Below are 12,303 nucleotides of genomic sequence, written 5' to 3' on the forward strand. Positions count from 1 at the left end.
CCAGAACACACAAAAGTGACTTCCCATGAACACAAAACATGTGGGAGACACTTTTTTGACATCACTGCCATTTGGTTACGGCAGCTTTTGCTGTGTGGAGCATTGGAATGTGATCAGACCAAGGCTATAAAGTTCCTCTCTGTTTTCATGGAGGGCTAAGTGGATTTTTTATCACGTCCCTTTTGTGGAATAAATAAATATATTTTTTAAAAAGTAGGATATTGTTATTAAGGGTTAAATTTAGGATTCCAGCTTTAGAAGAGTTGTTGGTAACTGATGCCTTCGGGAAGCACAGAAGGGATAGACACAGGGTCATGCTTATTATATGTTGATATACAAGGAAGAAGACACTAGTCGTGCTGATCACCAACAAAGTGATCGTGCAGACACCTCTATACAGTAGCTCATCCTTTGTAAACAGTGAGAGCAACAACGTGACTTGTGCCCTAATTTCTAGGTCACATTATGAAACAGCAATGAATCAAGGTGGTTTCACAATACCAAGTTTAAAATAACAACCAATCATCATAAGGGCTTTGTAGCAGGGTATATACACTCTGTGACAGCTGTGCCTGGGAAACAGGTGTAGCTGCTGAGTCCAGCAGCGCACTAATTAACATAGCAAGCCAAGTTAATTAGGGCAGATCACACCTGTATCATTAGGGAGGAGAAGGAGGAGAAGGAGGAGAAGGAGAAGGAGGAGAAGGAGGAGAAGGAGGAGAAGGAGAACCTAGCTCACTATGGGCTGTCTGTGATCAGAGCGGCAACTGCCCTGCGACTGAAGCGCCTGTCTGACCAAGGGAGACAGGCTGGAGCTCTGCAGGGAGAGAAGCCTGAATCAAGGTCTGTTGATATTGAAACGCTTGTGCATACTGGAATCGAACTTCCCTTGCTGGGAAAAGAGCAAAGCCGTTATCAAGGACTGATTTTTTGTTAACCGTTTATATGCTGAAGATAAGCTCTGTTTTGTTCCACTTTTTCTTAGGCTAAATAAAAAGCCTATATTCAGACCAATCCATGTATCATTGTGTTGTTCCTTCAACAGGCCTTATACACCGAAATAGCTGTTCAGAACATTTAAGTCCGTAGGGAATTTCGTCTTAAAACAGCTGAATGGTCGCTCTAACGTTTATGTAATAAAGCTCTAACCCTGTACTGGGGAACGTACAATATTTAAATTCCCTCCCCCCGTTTAATACACACATACTGAATGTTAACCTTGTTCCCAGCTGCTGTTATTTGTGGTTCTGGAATCTGAAGACACTTATTACAATGATAAAGTGCGGTCACATGGATCAATGGGATGTGTCCGTACAGCAGGTCAAATAAACTCACCCGGGCAAATACATGCAAACTACTAAAAACGATTTATTCACTCTGGCAATCTTGATGACATTGAAAAGTATGGATGGTTAGTTACCTTGCAATGGCCATTTCTTTATTCCTCATGGAACACACTTCCTGTTCTAACGGAACGTTAACAATTTTCAAGCTGAGAACAGAGGTATGTTTTAGAAGACAGTAATGTGCTGCATAAAAAATAATAATACATATATATATATATATATGCAAGAGAAAAAGAGAGGACCCCGCATCCACAAGACATGTAAACACAACTAAATACCGACACTGGAAAATTTCAAACTACAGTGAGTTGTCGGTGGTGCTATAAGGGCAGTATAATAGATAGTGAGAGAGAAAAAAGGCCCTAAATAAAGCACTCTAGTATATGTATCAGTACAAATCACATAAGGTTTATTAATGTATTGTCACAGAACAAAAATGGTTAAAACAAAGCACAGAAATGTTTAAAATACAGCATGGATCCCCTGTACATTACAAGGCTAAACAATTCCCTCAAAGAAAATGCCCAGGATACACTCAGATAGTTATCTGAAACACCTGACAAAATAAACCTGGTGTGACACCCAACAGACTAAATAGTCACGGCTAAGGCTATGTAATCATCTGCACAGATCAGAGTCACAGCTAAGGCTATGTAATCATCTGCAAAGAAGTCTAATTTGCCTACTAACCCCTGCAATATAGAGTTTGTCTGAAGCGACAATAAGTGGCAGGTGAGTGACAGCAGAGATACACAGATTAGAGCCTAAGAATACATGTTAGCCTATAGCTAGAGATAGTGATACATCACCTATGGTCAGGTACAGTGTGGTCGGTGCATTCAGGGTGGAACAAGGAGGGATGTTAGAGCATGGTAATGTGACCCAAGAGGGGGACAAACCAGGGGATCCTGCCTGCTGGACCTGCTCCTACGCGTTTCGGCACACAGCCTTCTACTGGGAGTGGTGATCTAAGCAGGGTAACATGCAGGTTTAAAAAGGGAACTAATTGGGCTAGTGGGGGTAATCACCTGGCAAAAATCAGACTGACATAGATTAAACAGAGGACAAACAGGTGTAAGCTAAGATTGAGGCTGATGGAGTCAGAGATGGTCATAGGTTATCTACCAATGAAAAGTTCAATATTGTAGGTGCACTCACACACCTCCAAAGTAGTCACTAATTACATGAATACCTGCCTGGTGTATCCAATATATGGCAGTAGCAGAAAGCTTAGCCTCAGGCTGTAGCACATGATGTACCTCAGAGCCACAGATGAAATGAATTAATGGCATAATGTGTTTGAGGGCAGTAAACGGGCTTCCATATGTCACTGCGCATGTCCGTGACGTCATAACGTCGCGTCGGGTAAGGCGCCCTGTGCTTAGTAATGGGCACTGGTGAGGCAGAAAGTGTCTATGGGCAGTTCACTGCGCATGCGCGGCTCTGTGTCTGGTATATCCGTGTATTAGGCAGGCTGAATAAGCCCTGCATCACGTCTCGCGCATGCGCGCCTCTGCAAGGTGGTCTCAAATGTAATGAGCAGTCAAAAGAATACACATATCCGCTCACCATGATCGCAAAGCGCCCACAAAAATAGCTAATGTAAGCACAATGTAAGGGCAGTAAACGGACTTCCATATGTCACTGCGCATGTCCGTGACGTCATAACGTCGCGTCGGATAAGGCAAAGCGCTATGAGCTTAGTAATGGGCACTAGTGAGGCAGAAAGTGTCTATGGGCAGTTCACTGCGCATGCGCGGCTCTGTGTCTGGTATATCCGTGTAATAGGCAGGCTGAATAAGCCCTGCATCACGTCTCGCGCATGCGCGCCTCTGCATGGTGGTCTCAAATGTAATGAGCAGTCAAAAGAGCACACATATCCGCTCACCATGATCGCAAAGCGCCCACAAAAATAGCTAATGTAGGCACAATGTACATAAGGATTAGCCTAATTCATTCAAAGTGCAAAGGTAACCTAAGGATTAAAAGCTCATCAAGTATAGCCCCCAAAAGGGCAACCAGGCAAACAATTGTGTGGTCCGCATCACTGTGGAAGCCATAAGAATATATGAAGCACATATTGCTTAAGGCATGACATATAACATCCAAAGATAACTATTAAGGTATGCTCTAGGAGTGAAATAATGTTGTACAATTGTTATATGCAGGTAAGTGCATGATCCATACCTATACATCAATAAATGTTTAGACTTGTGCACAAATGGGATTCAATGAAAGATAATCTTCCACAAAACTGTGGGCTAACAGTATGATAGCACATACATGATGGAACGGGGCAATAGAGTTCTTCAATAGATCACTATTAGTATGTATGATATTGACATATCAGTGAAAGTACATAGGCTCCAATGCCCAAATTAACGTCCAGACTTGGAAGAATAAACATGGTGTGTGGTTTTCTTTTTTGCTGTAATAACGTCAGATGGTCTCCTTCCGGATATTAGTCTTTAAATAAAGACATAGGATGATAAACGTCATGATGGTGCATAAATCAGAAATTAGTCCTTCTTGAATGGTTCAAGTAGAGTGTGGAGCAGTGCTGACCAAGACAGCCAAGAGTCTTTATGGAAATATCCAAACGGTGAGGCGATGAGAGTCGTGTATAGTTGGGAACCAGCCATGTAGTATGCAAACCCAGGACTCTGTGGATATAAAAACAGGGGTTGGGGAAAGGGAGACAGAGAGAAGTGTATGAGATTCTCATCACTAATTTTGTACTTAAAAAGCCAGGGGATGTCAAAAACATTCAAAGGATTGTCATGGCAGTGTGGTATAGTACAGGATGCCTATATAAACATTGCGAAACCCAGGTAGTCATTAAGACCCCTGGGAATCATTGAATCCATCTGTACAATCCACCTCGACTCCCTGCGTAATAATGCCCTTTCTAAGTCGCCTCCTCTGAGTCCCAAACTTACCCTCTCAATCGCAAATGCTTGTAAGAGGTTAAAGTCTGACATGTGTACCTCAAAGAAATGTCGGGCTACCGAGGTGATTTTCTTAAACGCCTGAAGGTCTTTTGAGGCGTTTTTGATGTTCCTTACATGTTCAAGTATTCTAAACCTTACTTCACGGGTTGTCATCCCTATATAAGGGAGCCCGCAAGGGCAGATGACACAATAAATGACGCCTTTAGATTTGCATCCCAGACAGTCTCTTATTTTAAAGGTATGGTTCTTGGAAGAGTCTGTGAATACCTCTGTCTGATACATATACCGACAGGCAGAACAATTTTTACATTTATAGAAACCCTTTTTTCTCTTAGCTGTTGAGAGGAAAGTTGTTTGTATGGTAGGAACAAAATGACTAGTCACTAGTTTGTTTCTAAGGTTGGGCGATTTGCGACTGCTCATTGTAATTCTGTCGCCTAGGGCTTTTTTAAGATCTGGGTCTGTCATTAGTATCTTCCAATGATTTTGAAGTGTAGTACGTAATTGGCACCATTGTCGGTTATAAGTACCTATGAAGCGGATTTTACAGTCTGCATGGGCTTTGCTTTTAGGATACAATAAAGTGTCTCTGGGGGTAGCTAGAGCTAATTTATAGCCCTTGTCCACATTGCGTTTGCTATACCCTCGCTGGCTGAATCTTTCCCTCATCTCTCCTGCCCTTGTGGAAAAGTCTCTCTCAGAGGAGACATTGCGTCTAAGTCGCAGGAATTCACTTTTAGGGATGCCTCTGATTTGGTGTTCGGGGTGGAAGCTGGATGCGTGAAGTATGGAATTTGTGGCTGTCTTTTTGCGAAAGATGTCAGTATGCAATGTGCCAAATTGGTCTGCCTGTCGGTATATGTATCAGACAGAGGTATTCACAGACTCTTCCAAGAACCATACCTTTAAAATAAGAGACTGTCTGGGATGCAAATCTAAAGGCGTCATTTATTGTGTCATCTGCCCTTGCGGGCTCCCTTATATAGGGATGACAACCCGTGAAGTAAGGTTTAGAATACTTGAACATGTAAGGAACATCAAAAACGCCTCAAAAGACCTTCAGGCGTTTAAGAAAATCACCTCGGTAGCCCGACATTTCTTTGAGGTACACATGTCAGACTTTAACCTCTTACAAGCATTTGCGATTGAGAGGGTAAGTTTGGGACTCAGAGGAGGCGACTTAGAAAGGGCATTATTACGCAGGGAGTCGAGGTGGATTGTACAGATGGATTCAATGATTCCCAGGGGTCTTAATGACTACCTGGGTTTCGCAATGTTTATATAGGCATCCTGTACTATACCACACTGCCATGACAATCCTTTGAATGTTTTTGACATCCCCTGGCTTTTTAAGTACAAAATTAGTGATGAGAATCTCATACACTTCTCTCTGTCTCCCTTTCCCCAACCCCTGTTTTTATATCCACAGAGTCCTGGGTTTGCATACTACATGGCTGGTTCCCAACTATACACGACTCTCATCGCCTCACCGTTTGGATATTTCCATAAAGACTCTTGGCTGTCTTGGTCAGCACTGCTCCACACTCTACTTGAACCATTCAAGAAGGACTAATTTCTGATTTATGCACCATCATGACGTTTATCATCCTATGTCTTTATTTAAAGACTAATATCCGGAAGGAGACCATCTGACGTTATTACAGCAAAAAAGAAAACCACACACCATGTTTATTCTTCCAAGTCTGGACGTTAATTTGGGCATTGGAGCCTATGTACTTTCACTGATATGTCAATATCATACATACTAATAGTGATCTATTGAAGAACTCTATTGCCCCGTTCCATCATGTATGTGCTATCATACTGTTAGCCCACAGTTTTGTGGAAGATTATCTTTCATTGAATCCCATTTGTGCACAAGTCTAAACATTTATTGATGTATAGGTATGGATCATGCACTTACCTGCATATAACAATTGTACAACATTATTTCACTCCTAGAGCATACCTTAATAGTTATCTTTGGATGTTATATGTCATGCCTTAAGCAATATGTGCTTCATATATTCTTATGGCTTCCACAGTGATGCGGACCACACAATTGTTTGCCTGGTTGCCCTTTTGGGGGCTATACTTGATGAGCTTTTAATCCTTAGGTTACCTTTGCACTTTGAATGAATTAGGCTAATCCTTATGTACATTGTGCCTACATTAGCTATTTTTGTGGGCGCTTTGCGATCATGGTGAGCGGATATGTGTGCTCTTTTGACTGCTCATTACATTTGAGACCACCATGCAGAGGCGCGCATGCGCGAGACGTGATGCAGGGCTTATTCAGCCTGCCTATTACACGGATATACCAGACACAGAGCCGCGCATGCGCAGTGAACTGCCCATAGACACTTTCTGCCTCACTAGTGCCCATTACTAAGCTCATAGCGCTTTGCCTTATCCGACGCGACGTTATGACGTCACGGACATGCGCAGTGACATATGGAAGTCCGTTTACTGCCCTTACATTGTGCTTACATTAGCTATTTTTGTGGGCGCTTTGCGATCATGGTGAGCGGATATGTGTATTCTTTTGACTGCTCATTACATTTGAGACCACCTTGCAGAGGCGCGCATGCGCGAGACGTGATGCAGGGCTTATTCAGCCTGCCTAATACACGGATATACCAGACACAGAGCCGCGCATGCGCAGTGAACTGCCCATAGACACTTTCTGCCTCACCAGTGCCCATTACTAAGCACAGGGCGCCTTACCCGACGCGACGTTATGACGTCACGGACATGCGCAGTGACATATGGAAGCCCGTTTACTGCCCTCAAACACATTATGCCATTAATTCATTTCATCTGTGGCTCTGAGGTACATCATGTGCTACAGCCTGAGGCTAAGCTTTCTGCTACTGCCATATATTGGATACACCAGGCAGGTATTCATGTAATTAGTGACTACTTTGGAGGTGTGTGAGTGCACCTACAATATTGAACTTTTCATTGGTAGATAACCTATGACCATCTCTGACTCCATCAGCCTCAATCTTAGCTTACACCTGTTTGTCCTCTGTTTAATCTATGTCAGTCTGATTTTTGCCAGGTGATTACCCCCACTAGCCCAATTAGTTCCCTTTTTAAACCTGCATGTTACCCTGCTTAGATCACCACTCCCAGTAGAAGGCTGTGTGCCGAAACGCGTAGGAGCAGGTCCAGCAGGCAGGATCCCCTGGTTTGTCCCCCTCTTGGGTCACATTACCATGCTCTAACATCCCTCCTTGTTCCACCCTGAATGCACCGACCACACTGTACCTGACCATAGGTGATGTATCACTATCTCTAGCTATAGGCTAACATGTATTCTTAGGCTCTAATCTGTGTATCTCTGCTGTCACTCACCTGCCACTTATTGTCGCTTCAGACAAACTCTATATTGCAGGGGTTAGTAGGCAAATTAGACTTCTTTGCAGATGATTACATAGCCTTAGCTGTGACTCTGATCTGTGCAGATGATTACATAGCCTTAGCCGTGACTATTTAGTCTGTTGGGTGTCACACCAGGTTTATTTTGTCAGGTGTTTCAGATAACTATCTGAGTGTATCCTGGGCATTTTCTTTGAGGGAATTGTTTAGCCTTGTAATGTACAGGGGATCCATGCTGTATTTTAAACATTTCTGTGCTTTGTTTTAACCATTTTTGTTCTGTGACAATACATTAATAAACCTTATGTGATTTGTACTGATACATATACTAGAGTGCTTTATTTAGGGCCTTTTTTCTCTCTCACTATATATATATATATATATATATATATATATATATATATATATATATATATATATATATATATATATATATATATATATATCACTTTTTTTGCATAAGGGTTTGCATGCTTTATTTACATTTCCACAAATATGTTGTTGCCATCTGCTGCACCCCAACTTTTACAATAGATGAGAGTGCCTTCACAGATTGAGAACACACACGATTTAGAAGCATGCAAATAAACAAAACAAAAAAATTTTTACCTCACATTTAAGGAGCTATCGATATTTTCTTTGGAAAAGCTTCCTAAAAATATGAAATAAAAGAAATCTTGTGTTATACAAATAGGATTTAGGGCTATACTTACTAAGCAGTGCTATGCCGTAAGACTTTCCAGCGATGGTAAACACTTTACAGCTCATTCAATTGAATAGACTGGCTGCCAGGTCTCCTCTGTTGCCAGGTGTTTTGGGGCACGACACTGCTTAACAATATATGAGCCTTCACCTTCCCGCTCTGCTTATGCAGCCAGCCGCAAAACACAAACCCTTCTGCATATACAGGTTTGACATATAGCTGTAGCTTTGTCTTGTCAAGCTTTATTTCTACAATTTAACAAACACATTTAAAAAATCCCTTCCAAAAGCTTTCATGCTAAATACAGTATATATATTCCACAAATGCCACTAATGATTACTACTTACTTATGTTCAGATCAGTCTTCAGGTCTGTTAATTGTTGTTTTATCTGCTTTCCAAGCCTACACAGTAGAGATGTACAAAGTTTCTATAAAGATCAGCTTTTTCTTTCAGATACAACAGCTTTGAAATAAAAAACAAACACACAACTCTTTCTGGGCGAAGTTATTAGTTGTAATACACTACTCAAACTACAAGAAAATATCTATGTAATGCAAAGACATCAAAAAGAAGGTAAGCAATACAGGAATAAAAAAAGACAAGTTTATAAAAATGACACGTGTGTTATTGTCCTCCAAATACAGTACTGACCCTGTTCGGACCGCAGTCTTCACAAGCTCAGCGGCACATGGGGATATTCCCATACCAGTGTAAGGTGCTACAAATCCTAGAACTTAAATAGGAGCCGACTGGTTTGCTGAAGGCGCTAAGGCTGCGGCCACGCTTGCGCTCAGCGTGCGGCGCTTGCCGAGTTTAGTTTGTGCAATTTAAATTGTCACGTCCCTGCTCACGCTGTGCGCGGGCACACCACGCTCTCCCAAGCTTGGTGCGTGGGGAGACAAAAAAAAGTGAGTTTGAAGCGCGCTCAACAAGACCCCAATGCCCCCCCCCCCCGCCCCTGCGCGCGCTTGCAACATAGCCAGGACACCCGGCACTCATGCTTGGAGAGCTGGTGACGTCACCGCTCTCCAAGCATGGGCGCGGTCGGCGCTGCAGCCTAAAAGCAGCAATTCAACCAGCCCACACTTTAAAATAAATAATCAAATGGTGCTTGTGCTGATCTGTTACGTCATCTTTTTTTAAGTACATATTCACTTGCTTATTATTTCACTGGCATCAGCTGTTATCCAAGTGTGTGAGCAGCAGTAACCTCTGAGAGGCAAAAGGGCCATGAACTGGTTTCTCCAGGTGTAATTATTTTTTTCCCCCAAGTTCATTTTTTACCCCCACTAAAGTCAGTCATTTTGCTGCCATCTTCAGCAATGCTACCCTTTTTTATTTAGAGTTTTACGATTGGTAGAAGCAGGGTTAAAGTGGCAATGAACCCGCTGGCGGAAAGTCATTCCAAACAATAACAGATCATATGAAAGTTACAGCTCTTACATAACTGTGGCCTGACAGACTTCTTCCCACTAATGCCACACCATGAACTAAACAGGGCTTATTACCAGACCATCTGCACACAGGACTCCGCAGGTTTGCTGCTATCAGGCATGTCTTGCTGGTCTCCATGTGCACTGCCGAGGCTGCTGTGTATGCACTTCACACTGGCATCGCAAAGCCGCACAAACACTTGGGGCACGTCCTCCCTACCAATACAAAGAGGACATTTCGGATGGGTCAGCTCCAGGGTCATGCAATGATTACTTACTGCAAAGATCACAGGGTCCAACATGCACTGTGGGGATAGGAATAGGAGGAAATCTTTCTCTTCCAGTCTGATCACAATAGTATCACAGAGAGCAGCAGATGGGATCAGTGGTAGACAAGCATGGTATTATGTTCAGTGAAACTAGGGACATGAGCTGCCAGCCCTTGTGATGGAGATAGAGAGATTGATAGATAAAGAGACTTACCTTGACATGGTTACCAGTCTTGGCATTATTTGATCAAAGGATGTAAACCAAAAGTCTACTTTATCCTATAGATGTTTAATATATATATAGCCCTGGTAAGAAATTGGGCTATATGTCTTTCCTCCTACTGGTGTAAGTCCTCTTAAGGGCAGGCTGTCAGTAGTTATCATGGGTTTCCCCCACCTCAAGCCCTGCCTTGAGTGGTGAAGGTAGGCCACCTGACTCTGTGTCTAAGGCAAGAGACACAGGGGAAGGGTCTGCTGACATCATGAGGGGCAGGGCTGTCTAAAGTTAGTCTTGCCTGTTCCTGTCAGTGACAGTTAGTTGAGTTTTGTCCTGGGTTCAGAAGAGAGTGTGTGTTCCAGGAGAGCTCAGAGTTGGAGAGTTATGCATCACATTTGGAGGAGCTCAGGCCGGACCTGAGTAGAACTTATAGAGCTGTGGTGGACCAGTGCCCCTCACCCTGCCTAGGGGGTGAGGGAAGAGTTGGCCCCACCCTGAGTGCCTGTGACTTGGGGTGGTGGCAGGGAACAACTGGAAGCCCCCAGACCATCCTGAAGGGGTACCGTCTGGAGAAAGAAGATCTGCTGTACCTGATTTCTGCTGCTGCTGTGTACAATAAAGGAACTGTTGCTACTTTTATAAAAGACTTGAGTGAGACTGAAATCTCTCTCCCCATCAAGGGGTTCTCTGGAAGGATTTCACCCTACCCTGATAGGGCTTGCCAGAGATGAAGGCGTTGTATCACCACTAAGAAATGAAGGCAAGAACCCCAGAAACCTGTCCCCGTTGTCCCCCATACCATCGCGGGAGACTCAGGCCCTCCTGTTGCCAGCAGGTATGCACCACCCAGACATATGTAGCCAGACGACAGTACGCCCCAGGGGTCCGATCTGCGACCGGGTAAAGGGGGGGGGGGGTAGATGGGTTACATACATATATATTTATATCTATACATACATATATATATACATACATACATACATACATACATACATGTATGTATGTATGTATGTATGTATGTATGTATATATATGTATAGATATAAATATATATGTATATGTATGTATAGATATAAATATATATGTATGTATAGATATAAATATATATGTATGTATAGATATAAATATATATGTATGTAACCCATCTACCCCCCCCCCCATATATATACACACACATATATACATACATACATACATTTAGATTTTTAATATATATAGATTTTTAATACACACACAAGTTACGGTGGATAAAAAAAAGTGACAAAAACCCTCCACAGCAAAGCATACTGTATAGCGAATGGAAATATTACTGTATGCTCATTTGCATGTCTTTGACAGGTCTGCAACCCCGCCTTTCACCATTATCACCCAGCACACAGCACTTCCACTGCAGCAAGGGATTCTGGGAAATGACATGCAAATGAGCACACAGTGCCACCTTTTGCTTCAAAACCATTTTTAACATGGTTCCCTGTAGGCTTAAGCTTGCTGCATGGTCACAGCTTTGAGCACAGCCAGGGTTAAGATGCATAGCCAGTAAACCCACCCACAGGTATATATATATCATGATTACATTTATTGAAAACTAATTAACTAAGCTGCTGACCAATTTGTCCTTCTGTGATCGGTCAGTAATGATCCTGCTTCCCAGGGTTCACTAAATGACTGTCTTTCAGTTTCAAATCAATCCGTCAGTGTAACTCAGCAGCTACAAATGTAATCATATATAACCACGGTAACATTATCTATTGTTATAGTTTGCAGCTCAAACTGCTGGGAATATTGGTAACAACTTATCACAAACAAGAAAGAGTTACAAAGATCTTGCACTGCTGTGGAGGTGCTATAGAAATAAATGATGCTCAGTATATTAACTCATTAAAAATGGCATGAAGAGCTGAATATAAAAAAAAAAAGAAGAAAAAAGTAGTAAGTTATCTAATATTACAGAACTAATTTAAAAAAAAACAAAAAACCCTATAATATATTGCTTGGATTG

General features: G+C 42.4%; 1 protein-coding gene across 1 annotated transcript in view; it reads right to left on the bottom strand.

Moving 5' to 3' along the window:
• The window catches only part of LOC142492285 (centromere protein H-like), a 23,757-nt gene extending 13,675 nt beyond the window's left edge, over positions 1 to 10,082 (bottom strand). Inside the window, exons 1-4 of the mRNA XM_075594956.1 lie at positions 9,895 to 10,082; positions 8,732 to 8,787; positions 8,291 to 8,333; positions 1,421 to 1,492 (exon numbers count right to left, since the gene is read on the bottom strand). Coding sequence (XP_075451071.1) covers positions 1,421 to 1,492; positions 8,291 to 8,333; positions 8,732 to 8,787; positions 9,895 to 10,082 — 359 coding nt within the window. The remainder of the gene's footprint in view (positions 1 to 1,420; positions 1,493 to 8,290; positions 8,334 to 8,731; positions 8,788 to 9,894) is intronic.
• Between the last annotated feature and the right edge of the window lie 2,221 nt (positions 10,083 to 12,303).

Source organism: Ascaphus truei, chromosome 4, assembly GCF_040206685.1.
Source record: "Ascaphus truei isolate aAscTru1 chromosome 4, aAscTru1.hap1, whole genome shotgun sequence".
NCBI lineage: Eukaryota > Metazoa > Chordata > Amphibia > Anura > Ascaphidae > Ascaphus > Ascaphus truei.